This window comes from Molossus molossus, unplaced genomic scaffold (assembly GCF_014108415.1).
Source record: "Molossus molossus isolate mMolMol1 unplaced genomic scaffold, mMolMol1.p scaffold_m16_p_5, whole genome shotgun sequence".
NCBI classification, from domain to species: domain Eukaryota; kingdom Metazoa; phylum Chordata; class Mammalia; order Chiroptera; family Molossidae; genus Molossus; species Molossus molossus.
In genome coordinates, this window is record NW_023425388.1 from 93,307,563 (window position 1) to 93,325,739 (window position 18,177).

Consider the following 18,177-nt stretch of genomic DNA (forward strand, 5'->3'; position numbering starts at 1 on the left):
TCTTATTCTTTGCGATGACATGGAGGGACCTGGAAAGTATTATCCTAAGCAAAACAAGCCAAGCAGAGAATGACAAGTATCATATGATCTCACTTATTTGTGGAATATAATGAACATAACAGTCTGAGGAATGGGGTATTCCCTGACACGTGGATGAGGGATACAGACTGACAATCCCCAGAAGAGGGGGTGGGGGGGGGAGATAAATTACAGAAGTTATATGTATATACACATAACCAATGGACATGGACAACAAAGCTGGGGACAGGGCAGGTAGGGAATGGGAGGAGGGTGTCAATGGGGAAAAAAGGAGAAATATCTGTAACAAAAATAAAAACAAACAAACAAACAAAAAAGAATATGTTAAATAAGCACAAATTCAGCATCTTAAATTATTTTGCACTGCCCAACTCACTTTATGATTACTCTTTACTATCTACATACAAATACATTGTCTCTGACTTTTACATTTCCTCTTACATAGTACGTAAGAGTTCTTGTCAGTTCCTTCTCCCCTTTCCTATTGCTCAGGGTATGATGGACAGGGAAGAAAAGTGGTTAGGAAGGAGAAATGTGTGCTTTGTGGTATTTTTAAATAAAATAATAGAATTACTTAATAATGATATAATAATAAAACAGGAAGATTGTATAGAGATTATGGAAGGAGGTATGTTGTTAACTGAACACTTTTCTATACTTTTTGTAAGACACAAATCTGGAAAACTACTGTTATTAATAATATATGTATATATATTTCCAGTTAGCCTCTTAGGAATATTGCATAAGCAAGATACTGTTTATAAACAATAAATTATTTTCTACTTTTGAGTACTCTAGAACGATGGTCAAAAGAAGCATCTTTATATCAATAAATTTTAAATTCATGTCCCTATTAAAATATAAACTATATTCTTTCATTTTAGCAGTTTTTATTCATTTTCTTCATTAGCATTCATTTAGTTATTTCACCAAAAAAAAACAAAAAACCCAATCTTGTAATAATAAACCCTTTTAAACTAACATCGGCATCGCACAAGTTTTTGGAATGCTTTTTTGAACTCTTCATTAAAGATTGTATAAATTAGTGGATTTATAAGGGAATTGAGATATCCAAGCCATGTCAAAAAATTTGACATTTCTTCAGAAATTTTACACTTTTCACAGACATTAACAACCAATTCTTTTACAAAAAAAGGAAGCCAACATATCACAAATGCACCCAAAATCAATCCCAGGGTAGTGGCTGCTTTACGTTCTCTTGTGCCTGAAATCTTTTGTCTTCTCCAAGATTTCTCATGCTTGAATTCAGACCTGGAACTTTTCATTGTGCTGTGAATTTTATCAAAGTCTGTTGATGGATCAGATAAAGACTTTTCTAGCACGTAGGGTGTGGAGACCAGTCTAGTGCTCTTCTCACCACTCTCCGAAAGCACTTGGCCATTAAGCTCCTCCTTGGAAATCCTACTTGCTTTTCTCTTGTGGTATAATGTCTTTGCTGCTTTATATATTTTGTAGTAGAGGATCAAAATCAATGTCAATGGGATGTAGAAAGCTCCAAATGTTGAGTAAATAGTGGAAACAATGTGGTCGTGTTTGATGATGCACTCATCATCTCGACTGGTTCCTTGGTGCCTCCAGAACAGAGGAGGCATGGAGATAAAAACAGATATAATCCAAACTACCGTAATCATAATGCCAGCATGCTTGGGAGTCCTTTTCCTGGCGTACTCCACAGCATCTGTGATGGCCCGATACCGATCCAAAGCTATGGCAGAGAGATGCAGGATGGAGCACGTGCAGCACGTGATGTCGACACTCAGCCAAATGTCACAGACCACTTGGCCCATAATCCAGCTCTCCTTCACAATATACACAATGCTGAAAGGCATCACCAGGACAGCTACGAGAAAATCTGTAACTGCCAGGGAGCAAATTAAATAGTTGGCTGGGTGGTGCAGCTTCCGGGTCACAATAATTGCAGCGATAACAAGAGAGTTGATGGTTGTTGTTGTCAGGGCCAGCCCGGAGAGAGTGAGGGACACCAGAATCTTGGATGGCATTTTGTTGAATAGTTCTTCTGAGGTCAAATTTTGATCAGATGAGTTGAAGAAGTCCATTTCTTTTTGTGTTATTACATTAATATAGCTGAAAAATGGATACCTGTAACAGAGGAGAGAAAAAAAAGTTCAGAGAAAACTTTAAAGATTTTTCTCTTCTTTTCAGAATAATTAAAAAATATATATATGTGCATGTTTTCTCAGAATATTCTATGGATTAAAAAATGAGTTGGGATTGCATATTTTCTTTTCTTTTTTTCATTTAATTTAAGAAACCAATGAGAATAGTAACAAACAATAAAATTCAAAACATTTCTTAAAATACAGTTCAAATAAAACAATTTTTATGAGTAAACTGAAGTATTATTCAGTAAAATCTGTGCCATTGTAGAATTGCATTAAAAAACTATATTAATCCTAGCTATGATTTTTCTTTGCCTGCACCAGAAAAAGTTGAAAAGAACATGTCATTAATATTTATTTGTGCATTATATAAGAAAATATCATTTTAAAGGCAGTATTTAAAAATCATAAACAATTTTGTACTTAATTCAAAGTTACATTGAGAACATTATTATTAAGTTTATGGAAACTAAAGGAAATTTTAATGTATTTTATGTCATAATATAAAGGTTATAACAAGGAAAATAAACAAAAATAAAATATTTTCAGTATCTCTAGCATTCCATGATTATTTTACAAAATTAGGAAAACGTCAGAGTGTTTAGTAGTCTTTGTGATTAGAAATAGTTACTTTAGTTTAAAATGAAATAAAATTAGTTATAGTCAAATAACCGGACCACACTGCCTGTTCTTACAATAACATGTATGAGCAAATAACCCCCAACCAGGTGCACATGGTAGTGCAGACGGCTCATAACGGCACACACCCTGAAATGGAAATTATTCTTTTTTGCAAGTCACCATTATAATGATCATGTAAACCTATTTTTGAAAGAAGACGCTCTGATGTGGCTTATGAATTTTGTTTCAGTCCATGCTATTATTTAACTACAAGTCAAGAGCAATTAAAATATAATCACATAATAATAATTGTTTTTATAATGTTTTTTGCTTCCTCACCTGAGGATATTTTTCCGCTGATATTTAGATAGAGTGGGAGAGGGAAAGGAGAGAGAGTAAGAAAAGTCAATGTGGGAAAGACACATTGATCGGTTGCCTCCCGCACAACCCCAATGGGTGCTGGGGATAGAACCTGCAACTGAGGTACGTGCCCCTGATTGGGAATTAAACGTGCGACTCTTTGGCCTGCAGGCCGATGCTCTAACCACTGAGCAGAATTGGCCATGGCAAGATAATTTATTTTTGATCTACCCATCTCTCTTTAATAATTCTTTAGCAGGTACCCATATCTTAGGAAGACACATAGAGAAGATGGAAACTTGAAGTTTCTTGAAGATGGAAACTTTATTCTTATAATTAATAATAATTTTACCTTTATATTCCTTAAATAATTTAAAATTTTAAATGGTTATGTTTCATTTGTTGGACTTAATAGAACAGTAATTTAAAATACTTGATATTTTTGCCTGGCCATGCACCAAGAGGTCACCAGTTTGATTTCCAGTCAGGGCACATGCCCAGGTTGTGGGCCCAATCACCAGTGAGGGGCATGCAGGAGGTAGCCAGTTCATGTTCTCCCTCATTGATGTTTCTGTTTCTCTCTCTTTCTCCCTTTCCCTTCCTCTCTCTCTAATATCAATGAAGAAAAAAAATTAAAAAAAAAATTAAATACTTGACTGGCTGGTTTGACTCAGCGGTTGGAGCATCGGCCTGCGGACCAGAGAATCCTGGGTTCGGTTCCCGCTAGGGGTATGTACCAAAAAATAAAAATAAAAAAAAAAATGTTAAGATTAAAAATAAAATACTTGATATTTTTATATTAAGGGCTTCCTATGAAGTGTGTATTATAAAACATTGGAGTGCAGTGTATTCTATTTGAATTTGGTTTGCCAGTACTAAATTTAATTTTTATTTTCTCATATTCATTGAAGGCCAGTTCTGATGGCTTGATCTTAAGCAAATTGAGGGGCAGAAAAAATTTGTTTAATTATTTCTCTGCTGAAGCATCTATGAGTTCCTCTCATTGAGAGCAGCTCTGACATTTCTGTTGTACAACTCTCTCAGCATCTCTCCTTGTCACATTCCTAACTTACTTCTGGGAGTGTCTCAAATAAATGATCTCACTCTAGCTTTTCTTCTGATGTTTATTTTATTGAGGTCTTAGGGCAGCTCTTGGAATCCTGCTCTAGGCCTTTTTTATTCCTTTATCCCCACACCGTTTCCATTCTTTTCAGCCTGTTATGAGAGTTATGCCATATGACTACATTTCCTAAATCAATATTGGATCACAGGTCCTGAGGCATAATAGTGTGATTGTCAGCACCATCAGAACTGTCATGAAAATCCGTGATATGTGCTTTCAATATCAGTGGACCACACAGCGTTTAGCTCCCTTCCCTGGAAACATCTCTGGGGTGTGTGTGTGGGGGAGTCAATGGTCAATGATGAAATCTTACTCCAAAGCCATTTAGACATCTTAGAAGCATGGTAGATTAATTAATTTCTACCTTCTTTCCCATTTTACTCCCATTTTCATATAATAAAATTTGCACTACATATTCAATAAAAAGGCTAAATATTATCTAAATCGGTTATTCTTTTGCAAAAGTGTTTAGTACTATGTGAATTCATTTAAAAATGCTGACATTTTCCAAATTATAAGCAAAAATAACTTTCCACTTCAATTTGCCTGATAAACAATTTTGGCACACGTGCCTCTTCAAGAGATAATCCTCAAATTTCATTTTGAATAGAATATTAAAAAAGAGAAACTGAAAATAGTTATGTGTGTTTTCATAATAAAAAATAATTCTGCAGGAAAATGAACCAGTTTATAATAAGTTGAATTATGTGATAATTCAACTTATTTTTCTAAGCATCACATTGTAGCATTCAAATTAGTCTTAATAAAATGGTATTTAGTACTAAGGAGAAAATAAAAATGTGTCAAATAAATTCCATTGCAGTTTATAAGAAATATTATTATTAAATTTAGAAAAATGAGTCTTCTGATAGTGTATTTATAGAAAGCAAATAGGAAAACAAATGTCGCCAATCACAATTGGGTTTCTTTATCTTTTTGTGTTGTTTTCCTTGTCACTTACAATTAGAATTTCAATAAATCATATACCATTATTAATTCAAACACAGCCTCTAGTCAAATTTGTTTATATTCCTTTACATCTAAAGCTCCCACTGTGAGTCCTTTTGGTGCTAGGGACCACCTCTGGGTTACTGAACAGGTGGTGTCACACAAGTTTCTCCTACTCTTGGAACATGGACTGCATTCTGTATTTTGAATGTCTTCACTGGGTGATAGTCAGGATTACTCTTTAAGCACAGACGGTAGCCCCATCAATTTTATGTAGCTTTTTTGATAATAACACAGAGAGAAAAACTACCCTGGATTTACTCAGTATGAATATTTGCCAATTTATTGATTTGGCTATAGGATACATTTTAGTCCTCTGCTTATATACAGTATTTTTTTTTTTTAAATCTAATGTTAATTTATATTGTGATGCCCAGATATCTGACCTAGTCTCATTCTCACCCTTTGGATTATCGCTCCCTTGGATTGTCAACTGGCTGCAATAATTCACATTTCTCTCATATTCAAAATATATTTACCTTGTCTCCTGGATGCCCCAAACTCATCCAATCATAGCACAGTCTCAGAGTCCATAACCTTGTGTTTTGCATGAGATCAAGAAGCAGTTGAGACTCTTTGAGGCTGCAGTCCCTCTTGGTTCAGAGACCTGTGAACCAAATAAACAAGTTATCTGTTCCCCAGTTTCCAACATATAATGATCATTCAGAGATAGAAAAATTACAATAGACATCTCCTTTCAACAAAATGAAGAAAATAGAGGCACATAATGACCTCTGATCTGAAATGCACCCAGACAAATATCAGAGAGCTCTACTTGGAGGGTTAGAAATGCACCTCCAAATAGGCCCACTCTGCTCCCCCATTTGGTTGCCTAATCCACTGTACTCTGTGGCTTTTGAAGCCCCTCTCTGGACACTTTACTCTGCTCTCAGAGAGGTCCTGTCTTTTCTATGAGAAATAGTCTGTATTTACAGCTAAGTAGACTTCTCTGCCTGCTTTCTGCCTACAGAAAAATAATTTTTGTTTTTAACTGATATCAGAGGAAGGAAGGGAGAGAGAGAAACGTCATTAGGCTGCCTCCCACACTGGGAATTGAACTGCAACCTTGGTATTTGCCCTGATGGAGAGTCAAATCTGCCACCCGCTAGTATATAGAAGGATGTTCCAAAAAACTGAGCCACACTGGTCAGGGCAGAAAATCTTTTTATTTTGAACTTTCTCTTTCCCCTTTGATCCAAGTTAGTATACTGCTCTTAAAAACTTGTGTTTTCCCGTGAATCTGATAAGAAGTTATGACATGCCCCAAAATGCCACATGCATAATTTTTCAAGACAGACTTCTGTCTACTTTGCATAAAATATTAGGGCTATGGGACTATACCCTTAATATTCTTAGAAGGCCTTTAGTGCAGCTGAGAGGCTCTACTAGGCACTCTCTTAAACCTTTTTGAAGTCTTAATAGAGAATTTTACAGCCATATTCTTTATTTTTTTATCCTCACCTGAGAACATGCTTATAGAAAAGAAGGGAGAGAGAGGGAGGGAGGGAGGGAGGGAGGGAGGGAGAGAGAGAGAGAGAGAAATATAAAATGTCGCCTTGAACCAACAACCTTTTGTTGTACAAAAGGATGCTCCAACCAACTGAGCCACTCTGGCCAGGCTATAGCCACATTCTTGATCTCTTCACCCTAAACTCAGGTTTGCTTTGAGAATCTTTGCTATCTTCCCAGATCAGTGATGAGAAAAAGCTTTGTTTTTCTATCTAATAAATCTGGTGTATTTCTTCTAAATTATGCTTGCAAACTTTATTTTTTTATTTTATTTTATTTTTTATCCTCACTCGAGGACATTTTTGCATTTATCTGCAGATAGAGCGGGAGGGAGAGGGGGAGAAGAAAGAGAGAAACATCGACGTGAGAGAGACACATTCAGTGGTTGCCACCCACACGATCCCAACCAGGGCTGGGGACGAACTGCAATCCTGTGTTGTGCCCTTAGCGGGAACCGAACCCAGGACTCTCTGGTCTGCAGGCTGAGGTTCTAACCACTGAGCCAAACTGGCCAGGGCTATGCTTGCCAACTTTATTTCCTCCCTTTTCACATCTTATTATACACAGCTAAAAAAAACCTGTTAGTTGGTACTTTAAACATTGTGCCTGAAAATCTTTGTCAGATTTACAAGTTCATCAACTATATTTTATCTTTTAAGTTACGGGACAGAACACTCTAACAAATTGTTTGCTACCAAAAAAACATAAGTTGCCCTCTTTCTAGTCTCCAAGGTTGTTTTATCATGTCCTTTCCAGACGCCACTGAAAGTTTCTTAACTAAGTCTCCTCACTGCTTTTTCGGTCTCTCCAGGGCACCTGGTCTTAAAGCCAATGCCATGTGTACTGACGCTGAGTTGACAAGGATGGACTGTGCTGGATTATTAATTGTCCATTCAGCATCACTATGAGTTCCTAATCCCTGCAATGTAAAACAGATGTAGGAAATTATATTTCCCAGAATCCCCTTCTCTAAAGAGTGTGGATGTAGTTTATAATGAGATTCCCACAAGGTTTGGGAGGCAGAAGAGAAGAATTGATGACCCTCCGAATGTGGTTGCAGCTAGATGCATGGGCAGACATTGATAGGTGCTCTTAGAAAATTTCTCAGATATTATTATTATTATTTAAATCTGCATGTAACTTAAAAAATGTTTTTAATTTTTTTTTTTGAGAGAGAGGGAGGAAAGGAGAGAGAGAAACATCTATTAGCTGCCTCCTGCACACCTCCTACTGGTGATGGAGCCTGCAGCCTGGGCATGTGCCCTGACCCCTGACTGGGAATTGAACTGGTGACCTCTTGGTGCATAGGATGTCACCCAGCCAACTGAGCCACACTGGCCAGAACTCTCAGATATATTTGAGAACTACAATAGTTTCCAAGGAAGCCTCTTTAAACTATCTACTTTGGGACTTTTGGTAGAGGTACTTGGTGTTTGCTTCTTTAACTTTCGGCAGCAACTGCATTTTGACTTTAAATTAAATTTTCACTTTCCTGATCTTCTTTTCCACAATTAATGTAAACTCCAATATCTTCATTAAATCCCTTTATTCCAGGAATATTTTGGGTGATTGTGTTACCTGACTAGTCCTGGACTGATCCAAGGAGACACATTACTAAGTAGTAATTAGAGATTAATAACCAAAATAGTTTTAACCAAATCTTAAAAATATTAAGCAAAGTTTTCATTAAAACCATGAATGAAAGCAGCTTTAACCATTAAAGCATTAACTACCTTTAACCAACCAAATCTTAAAACCATTTAGAAAGAAGAGGGCATGTTAAGTAAAATTTTACATGTTCATACATTTCTTTGCTTGAGTGATTCTGGTTATTGTTTCCAAGAGACACTGCTACACTTAGGAAAATAATTAATTGCAACAACGAAAAATCTTAGGGAAACTGCAGTACATGCAGTGAGCACTGTGAAACTGGCTACAGGAGCACATGCTGTGGGACAGGAAGCAAACTCACATGCACAAACCAGTGAGCTGTACTATTTCCTTTGTGGTGAACCCTGAAGAGGGAGGAAGCTGTGTGGGTGGAGGAGGGATGGGGGGGCTTGGGGAATGGAGCTGTGAAGGCAGTAAAAACTGATGTTTATTCCTGAGATTGAGAATTCAGTTTATTAAGAGACTATCAAGCATTGTGAATGAAACTCACAAGTGCTAGAGTTGAACAAAACTTCAGTTGAACAGAACTTTAGTCTTTCCCATTTACTAGTGTGGGCCCAGGAAAGTCATTTCAACTTTCAAAGACTCAGCTTCATGATCTGTAAAGTGAAAATAATAAGAATCAAACCTTATAAGATGTTGTTGAAGATAAATATAAATCCCTTAGGTGCCTGGCACCTAATAAACTCAATATTTATATTTGTCACCTGTAGTATGGAGCTAGCAACCTCTGCTTTCAGGATTATTAAAAGCATTAATCTTGAAATGGGCCTAACAGGGTAAAAAGTATTACTTTAATTTTTACCTTAATAGTACCATCATTGTCTAATACTGAGTTTTCTAATTCCTCTATAAGAAGGTGTCAGAGGGAGAAAACAACATACAATGACCATAAATGAGGACATATGTATTCTCTCAATACTTAAATTAAAATGGAAAACAGGTAATATGTTAGCAAGTCAGAGATGGAAATTTTGAAAGAATATTTTCATTATCTTTCCTTCTTCTTTGCCTAACATTCCTTCTCTTTGAATATTTAGTAAGACAAATAGTTCACTCCATAGTGACATTAGATATAATAATGTAATAATACTTTATGTAATTATCACCAGGATATAGATAAAGAATCTGGAAATACTGTACCTTTACTGGAAAATTACCGAAAAAATGAGATTTAGCTATATGCTAGAAGTGGAAAATATTTTGAAAATATTTTTCTAAGGGACAGAAAAAGATATTTCATGAAAATGGAAACAAACAAAATATCTGGGGTAGCAATACTAATACAAGGCAAAATAGACTTTAAAAAAAAGGCTATATAAGAGACAAAGAAGGACCCATCAATTCCACTCCTGGCTATTTATGAAGACAAAACAAGAAAAAACAAAAGATTAATTTAAAAGACTTATGCATCTATATGTTCATTGCAGCATTATTTACAATAGCCAAGGTTTGGAAGCAACCTACGTGTCCATCAGTAGATAAATGAAGAAAGAAATGGTACATATATAAAATGGAATATTACTCAGCCATAAAAATGAATGAAATTTTGCCATTTGCAAAAACATGGATGGACCTAGAGGATATTATGCTAAGTGAAATAAGTCAGACAGAAAGATAATACAATATGATTTCACCTATATGTAGAATTTAAAAACAAAATAAATGAACAAATAAAACAGAAATAAAATTCATAGATATAGAAAACATTTTGATGATTGCCAGATGAGAGAGTGTATGGGGTGATGAGTGAAAAAAGGGAAGAGATTAAGAAGTACAGTGGTATCACATGCAGCAGAAATTTCATTGATACAATGCCTAAGGCAAGAGAAACAGGAAAAATGCACACATGGGACTACATCAAACTAAAAACTTTTGCACAACTAAAGAAACAACCATAAAAATGGAAAGGGAACCTACAATATGGAAGAACATAATTGCCAATGATACATCAGATAAGGGGTTAATTTCCAAAATAGAGTGCTCATATAACTCAACAAAAGAAAGACAAAGAACCCAATTAAAAAATGGGCAGAGGAACTAAAGAGACACCGCTTCAAATAGGACATACAAATGGCCAAGAGACAAATGCTCAACAAATATTAATCATCAGAGAGATGCAAATTAAAACAACAATGATGTATCACCTCACAACTGTCAGAATGGCTGCCATCAACAAATCATCAAACAAGTGCTGGCAAGGGTGTGGTGAAAAGGGGACTCTAGTACACTGCTGGTGGGAATGCAGACTGGAGCAGCCACTGTGGAAAACAATATGGTGTTACCTCATAAAGTTAAAAATTGAACTTCCATTTGACCCAGTGATCCCACTTCTAGAAATATACCCAAGGAAGCCTGAAACACCAATCAGAAAGAATACATGTACCCCTAGCACTATGTTCACAGTAGCACTATTTACAATTGCTAAGATCTGAAAACAGCCCAAGTGTCCATGAATAGATGAGTGGACAAAAAAGCTGTGGTACATATACACCATGGAATACTATGCAGCTATAAGAAAGAAAGATCTCTTATCCTTTGAGACGACATGGAGGGACCTGGAGATAAGCCAATCAGAGAGAGACAGATACCACATGATCTCACTTATTTGTGGGATATAATGACCAAAATAAGCTGATGAATAAAATAGACCCAGAGACACAGAAGTAGGGTACTGATTGACAAACCTCAGAAAAGGGAGTCGGGGAGGGGAAGAAAGAGATAAACCACAGACAATAATGCTGGGGACACGGTGGGGAGGGATTGAGGGGAGGGTGTCAATGGGGGAGAAAGGAGAAATATCTGTAACAAAAATAAATTAATGAAAAAATAAAAATAAAAATAAAGTACACTGGTAGTTACAGAATAGTCATAGGGGTGTAAGCTACAGCACAGGGAGCATATTAATATTGTAATAATATTACATTGACTATGTATGATGTCAGATGGGTATTGGATTTAATGAGGTGATCACGTTGTCAGTTATATAAATATCTAATCACCATGTTGTAAAACTGAAACTAATTACAGTTGGCATGCAATATAATATTGTATGTCAACTGTAATTGTAAAATAAAAAGTTATTTAAAAATTCTTTCTAGGGGACTTCTAGTCAAGATTTCAGTGCAGGTAAATGCAGTATCACATCCTCCCACAATCAAAGTTACAACTAAACTACAGAAAAACCATCATTCAAAACCGCCTGATATCAAGCTGAATGGAAGTCCCACAACTACGGAATTAAAGAAGCGGTCACATCAAGACAGTAGCAGGGGCAGAGGCGGAAGGGTGGGCCCCACACGCATGTGTGGTGGATAAAAATCAGGAGGGACACCTTGGCTGGGAAGGTCCTCCCTGAGGACTGAGGAGTCCCTGTCCACACCAGGCACCCAGCTCAGGGTTCCAGTGCCAGAAAGAGAATCCCCATAACTTCTGGCTGTAAAACCAGCGGGAACTGAGGCTGAGGGAGGCTGAGGCTGCTGGAGCCCCAGGCAGCTCCTCTTTTTTTTTTTTATCCTCACCCGAGGACATTTTTCCATTTTTGTTCAGATAGAGTGGGAAGGAGAGAGAGGAAGAGAGAGAGCAAGAGAAACATCAAAGTGAAAGGGACACATTGAGTGGCATCCTCCCACACAACCCCAACTGGGGCCGGGGACAAACTGCAACCAAGGTATGTGCCCTTAGTGGGAACCGAACCCGGGTCTCTCTGGACCATGACCCGACCCAGGAGCTCCTCTTAAAGGGCCCACGCACAGATTTACTTGGACTGGCACCCTTCAGGCTCCAGCGTGGGGGAGGCAGCTTGAAAGGCACCAGAGACATATGGGGAAGAACTGAGTTGTTTGGCATTGAAGTGAGGGCTGGAGAGGGGACTTTCTCCAGGACAAATGTGCTATCGGAGGCCTTTGTTCCTTTGGTGAGTCCTTCCCTGGGCTGCAGACAGCCACCATATCTGGGACTCCAGCAACCTGGCTCACACTGATTGCCCCGCCCTGGTGATTCCCCGAGGCCCCACCCCACCCAACTTCCAGGCCCACCCAAGCTGTTGCCAGTTGCATTACCATAGGATTAGCCTGTCTTGGATCCTGCTTCAGGTTTTCCTAAATTTTTTCAAATAAGCAGCATCTGGTCTCAGCTAGTCCCATGCCTCTCATTAAGTAATATGTAGAAACAAACATAGGAGGCAGCCAAAATGAGGAGTCAAAGAAACAGATCCCAAATAAAAGAATAGAATAAAACTCCAGGAGAACTAAGTGAAATGGAGATAAGCAACCTAACAGATGTAGAATTCAAAACACTGCTTATAAAGATGCTCAATGAACTTAGTGAGAACTTCAATGAACTTAGTGAGGGCTTCAAGAGCATTAAAAAAGGCATGTCAGAAATGAAGGAGTCACTAACTGAAATAAAAAATAATTTACACAGATTCAATAGTAGAGTAGGTAAAGCCAAGAAGCAAACCATTGATTTGGAATATAAGGAAACAATAAACACGCAATCAGAACAGCAAAAAGAAAAAAGAATCAAGAAAAATGAGAATAGTGGAAGTAGCCTCTGGGACAACTTCAAGCATATCAACATTCACATCTTGGGGGTGCCAGAGGAGAAGAGAAAGAACAAGAAATCGAAAACCTATTTGAAACAATAATGGCAGAAACTTCCTTAACTTGGAGAAGGAAACAGACATACAAGTCCAGGAAGCACAGAGAGTCCCAAACAAGATGAACCCCAAGAGGCCCACACCAAGACACATCATCATCAAAATGCAAAAGGTTCAAGACAAAGAGAGAATCTTAAAAGCAGCAAGAGAAAAGCAGTTCGTTACCTACAAGGGATTTCCCATTAGACTGTCAGCTGATTTCTCAAAAGAAACTTTGCAGGCCAGAAGGGAGTGGCAAGAAATATTCAGAGTGATGAAAAGCAAGAACCTACAACTAAGATTACTCTATCCTGCAAAGCTGTAATTTAGAATTTATGGCCATATAAAGACTTTCCCAGACAAGAAAAAGTTAAAGGAGTTCATCACCACCAAACCATTATTATATAAAATGTTGAAGGGTGTTCTTGAAGAAAAAGATAAAAAAAATATGAACAAGCAAAATAGCAATGAATACATATCTAGCGACAATTGAATCTACAAACAAAATGAACAGGCAGAACAGAGAATTCTCATACAGAGAACATTTTGTTGGTTGCCAGATGGGAGAGGGTTTGGGGGAATGGGTGAAGGGATTAAGAAGTACAAATTGGTTGTTCAATTGACAAACTTCAAAGGGAAGGGGGAGTGGAGGATGGGAAGAAATAAACCAAAGAATTTATATGTATATATGCATAACCAATGGACACAGACAACAGTGTGGGGAAAGGCAGGAAGGGGGCAGGAGTGGGGAGGAGGGAGTCAATGGGGGGAAAATGAGGAACATCTTAATACATTCAATAATAAAGATAAGTTTTTTGAAAAAATTCTTTCTAGCTCTAGCCAATTTGACTCAGCGGTTAGGGCACTGACATACACACCAGAGGGTCATGGGTTTGATTCTTCGTCAAGGGCACATACATGGGTTGCAGGTTCGGATCCCTGGCCCTGGTCGGTGTTGTGCGGGAGGCAACCAATCAATGTGTCTCTCTGACACTGATGTTTCTATCTCTCTCTTTCTCCCTTCCTCTCTTCCTCTCTATCTATGAATCAATGGAAAAAATATCCTCAGATGAGGATTAACAAGAACAACAAATTCTTTCTAAAGTTAGTAGTAACAATCTGATAAATATCTTAATCTATGCATTTATTTATTTTTTCTTAATCTAGAATAAAATATTAGATTAGACAAAGTCTATCTCAAAATTTGATTTAGCCAAATCTACCTAAACATGAATAAAAATGTCATGGTGAATTACTTGAAAAAAAATATTACATGTTTAGGATGTATTAAAATTCAATGAAAACTGTTGTTCTGAGATTAAAAGAGATCTAATTTTAGTGATGCTACTTGATTTAACAATTTCTTTAGTTTTTGTTTTCGATGTATAATAACTAGTTAACCAAGCTAAAATGGCAATGTTTGAGCAATTTCAAGCATAAGAATCTCTCTTTTCTCTCTCTCTCTGTCTTTTGTTTCAAAAACCAGAACTTGAAAGGCATTAGACTGTTACTTATATGTTATGCAAATGTAACTAATGGAATAAAATGTATTTCACTTGAACATGATGCATACTCTTCTATTTTATTCTTTCTTTTGTAAATATGTTAAATTGAAGCAGTTCTCTCTCTCTCTCTTTTTTTTTTTTCCTTCTTGAATTCACTTTCTCTCTTTTGACCGCCTTGACTTAAGCTCTATAAAGTATATATTTATATCTGGTAGGGTTAGTAAGTACCAACTGATTAAGTGAGTATCATAAATAAAACAAATGATTAATATTGACATTTATTTAGCACCCTTGGGTTGATAGAGCTGGTATACAAAGCAGAAATCTAGTAACATAGTGTGAGTACTTAATAGCTGTCAGATCAAATTGGGTAGTTGATTTGTCATCTTCAACTAATGATATTATAGACTATTCAGCACTCAAAAGAAGGCATATGTTACAGTCATGATCTGAAACTGCTTATGTGCAGTCTGGTCTTCCAGTCAGCTGGCTAATCAAGGCTTTTAACTAAAATATAAAGCAAATCTTAACTTTTAAACCTGGATAAAACAAGCAGTGCTTGACTGAGACATATTTAGCCTAAACATACATTGGTTTTATATAAATATAAGGTATTAAGTCAAAATTTTAAATAATATGGGTATTTATTATTTTAATTTTATTTGGTTAGCTTTATTTGATGCTGTAAAATATATCTTATTTATCTGTTTTAGAAAGTAAGTTACCCTAGAATGCCAAGATATAAATTAAAGCACAGAGGATGATTAAGATAGCAACACCTTGGGATTCATTCCCAAAATAATTAAGAAAAATTTGTCTATATTTGAATGACAAGAAAGGTGGACTCCTCTTTATGGACCTCAACTTAATTTTTTTTCCATATGAGAATATTAAAATTGCTACCAAATAGTGTTTCTCTAAAATCTGCAAGCTTTTTTGTTTAACTTATTATATGAAGAAGCAATTCTCATTCAGTAACTTTAACTTCTATCTTTTTTTACTTTGATTCCTACTAGTAGTGCTATTATTATCTCTAGATTAAAAGTATTTTAATAGATGTACTTGGAAATGCAGTTAGTAAAGTCATATGTTTTAGAAAATATTATAAATAAAAAATTACAAAGTATGTCGATATTTCAGAAATGACCTGGTTAAATGTTAATGATTTGCATATTACCTAGTTGTGACTTAGCATAGAACAAATGTGAACTGTCATCTGAACAGAATATCAGAGAGCACAATGGCTGAACCTCTTGAGTTGTTGCCTAAGTTGTGAGCATAAATCAATCAATACTTACTAAGCAATGCAGTGTGTGTTAGGTTCTGTATGTAATACATATACATAGAAGACAGCCCAGGTGATCAAGGATTATATAGTTTGTCAATAGTTGGGGCAAGGAGACATATACCTATTCAGCAAGCATTTATTTAGTTTCACCATGATAGTTGGCATTCTGGGTATAAAAATGAATATGTCATAAAACATTTCCTCCAAGAGCTCACTGTTGGGTTATACGAATCATTGCAGTATGAAGAAAGAGATAAGTTCATTATAGCAGTCATTTAAAAAGAATTCTAGGTATTGAAACCCTACTTTCTTTGATTTTAGAGAGAGAGGAAGGAAAAGAGAAGGAGTGGGGGAGAGAGAGAGATATATATTTGTTGTTCTACTCATTCATGCACTCATCACTTGATTCTTGTATGTGCTCTGACTGGGGATCAAACCCATAACCTTGGCAAATTAGAATGATACTCTAACCAACTGAGCTAACTGGACAGGGAGAAACCTTTTCTTTCATATAATAGTAAGTATGTTAACAGCCATATTTGCTGTATATTCAAAACTAAAAATATTAAAATGCTTTTATACCAGTTGGCAAATAAAATATTACAAACTATAATAAGCAGTATAGCTAATAATATACATTCTAAAATAACTCATCAGTTCAAGTCAATAAAGACAACCGTTGAAAAGCTGTCCTCTTATTTTACTGAGAACTGTTAATAGAGATATTGAATATGAAAAAAATATCAGACAGAATTTTGAATATAATTTTTGTTACTTCATCAGAAGTTGAGGAAGGATTCAGCATGATGATCAATTTTGTTGCTGTTAAGAAATCGTCTCTACTTCTCGAGACTTGAAGCTGTGTAAAGATATTGACCATTGGTGCCACTGAGGCTGGTACTAGGGCCTGGATGTGGTTTCTACATGGCAGCTGGTTTCCCTGGGTGACTGCTGAGTGACCAAGGTGGCAGCAGGAGCAGCAGCAATTACTATCTGCTGTTCTACAGCTGTTTGTCATGCCAAGGTGGCACTGGTGGCTCCGCTGTCATTGAGACCTGTCTTGGGTCCAGGTCACATGGGAATCTTACATCTAGGTTCATTCTTGGGCATGGTGCACCGGCAAGTCCTTAGCAGTGTTGATTATGGTTCTATCCACACCACATTTTTATAATCAGTCCCTTTGTAAACAACTTCTGTTTGAATCATCTTAATTTGGGTGTGCCATCTATTTCCTGTTGGGAACAAGACTGAATATAAAAGCTGTAACTCCCTGACAATGATTATAACTGACATGACTAGTGCTTGCTTTGGCAGCACATATACTAAAATTGGAACGATACAGAGAAGATTAGCATGGTCCTTGCGCAAAGATGACAAAAAAAACCAACCAAACAAACAATGATTAGTTCGGTAGGGGGCATGTAACCAAACACAGGTGAATTTTAGTAATGGAAAAGGGTGACCTTTTCTCTCATTTCTGGTGCCTCTACATTGTCTGAAGAGTGTGGTATTGATATGGGAGCCCGGAGCCCGCTTAGACTTGTCTTCCAGAGTCTGTCTGCTCCTGCCACTGCTTATTTAGTATCTATCATATTTCTGCACATCAAAAGCATAACAGCTTTTAAAAAAAATTTACTTTGACCATATAATGATGATATTCTATTATGATAAATGTTTATAATAATACTCAGGAAACTAAATGTATCTAAAATTTCTATTTATTTATTAGACACTTATTTCCAGAACACCTGATTATTGAAGTATTGGTCTTTTTGCTCAAAAAAGTTTAAAAAGCCATAAACGTGTATTATAAATAAAAGAGTTAAATAAATGTTATTTAACTCATTTCTATTTTATTGCTACTTGGATAGATTTAGGTTAATATTTTAATAATTTGTACTGTAATAAGAGTTTTCAATGCCAACAAATCATGTAAATAACTCTAGACATGATTCTTTTGTAGGTTGAGCAAGCAGAATAATTAAGAGTACATGAAAGATTTTTTTTGTTAATTCTTACCTGAGGATATTTTTTTGCATTGATTTTTAGATAGATTGGAAGGGAGGGAGGGAAGAAGGGAAAGAGGGAGGGAGAGAGAGAGAAACATCAATTGGTTGCTTCCCGCACAACCCTTACTAGGGTAGGGGATCAAACCTGCAACCAGGCACATATGTTCGACTGAGAATTGAACCCAAGACCTTTCTGTCCTCAGGCTGATGCTCTAACCACTGATCATGCTGGCCAGGGTTAAAAGATGGAATTGCTTTTTATCT

General features: G+C 36.5%; 1 protein-coding gene and 1 non-coding gene across 2 annotated transcripts; one reads left to right on the top strand and one right to left on the bottom strand.

The window, feature by feature from the left end:
- Positions 1 to 1,016: 1,016 nt before the first annotated feature.
- HTR1F (5-hydroxytryptamine receptor 1F) lies at positions 1,017 to 2,129 on the bottom strand. The gene has a single exon (XM_036243546.1). The coding sequence runs from the start codon at positions 2,115 to 2,117 to the stop codon at positions 1,017 to 1,019; it is 1,101 nt and encodes a 366-aa protein (XP_036099439.1). The 5' UTR covers positions 2,118 to 2,129.
- Positions 2,130 to 17,202: 15,073 nt separating this feature from the next.
- LOC118617922 lies at positions 17,203 to 17,310 on the top strand. Its single transcript, XR_004956883.1, has one exon. It is a non-coding gene; the product is annotated as a U6 spliceosomal RNA (small nuclear RNA).
- Positions 17,311 to 18,177: the final 867 nt, after the last annotated feature.

Excerpts from the sequence above, each read along its gene's own strand:
- HTR1F (XM_036243546.1), bottom strand. The coding sequence starts at position 2,117 with ATGGACTTCTTCAACTCATCTGATCAAAATTTGACCTCAGAAGAACTA.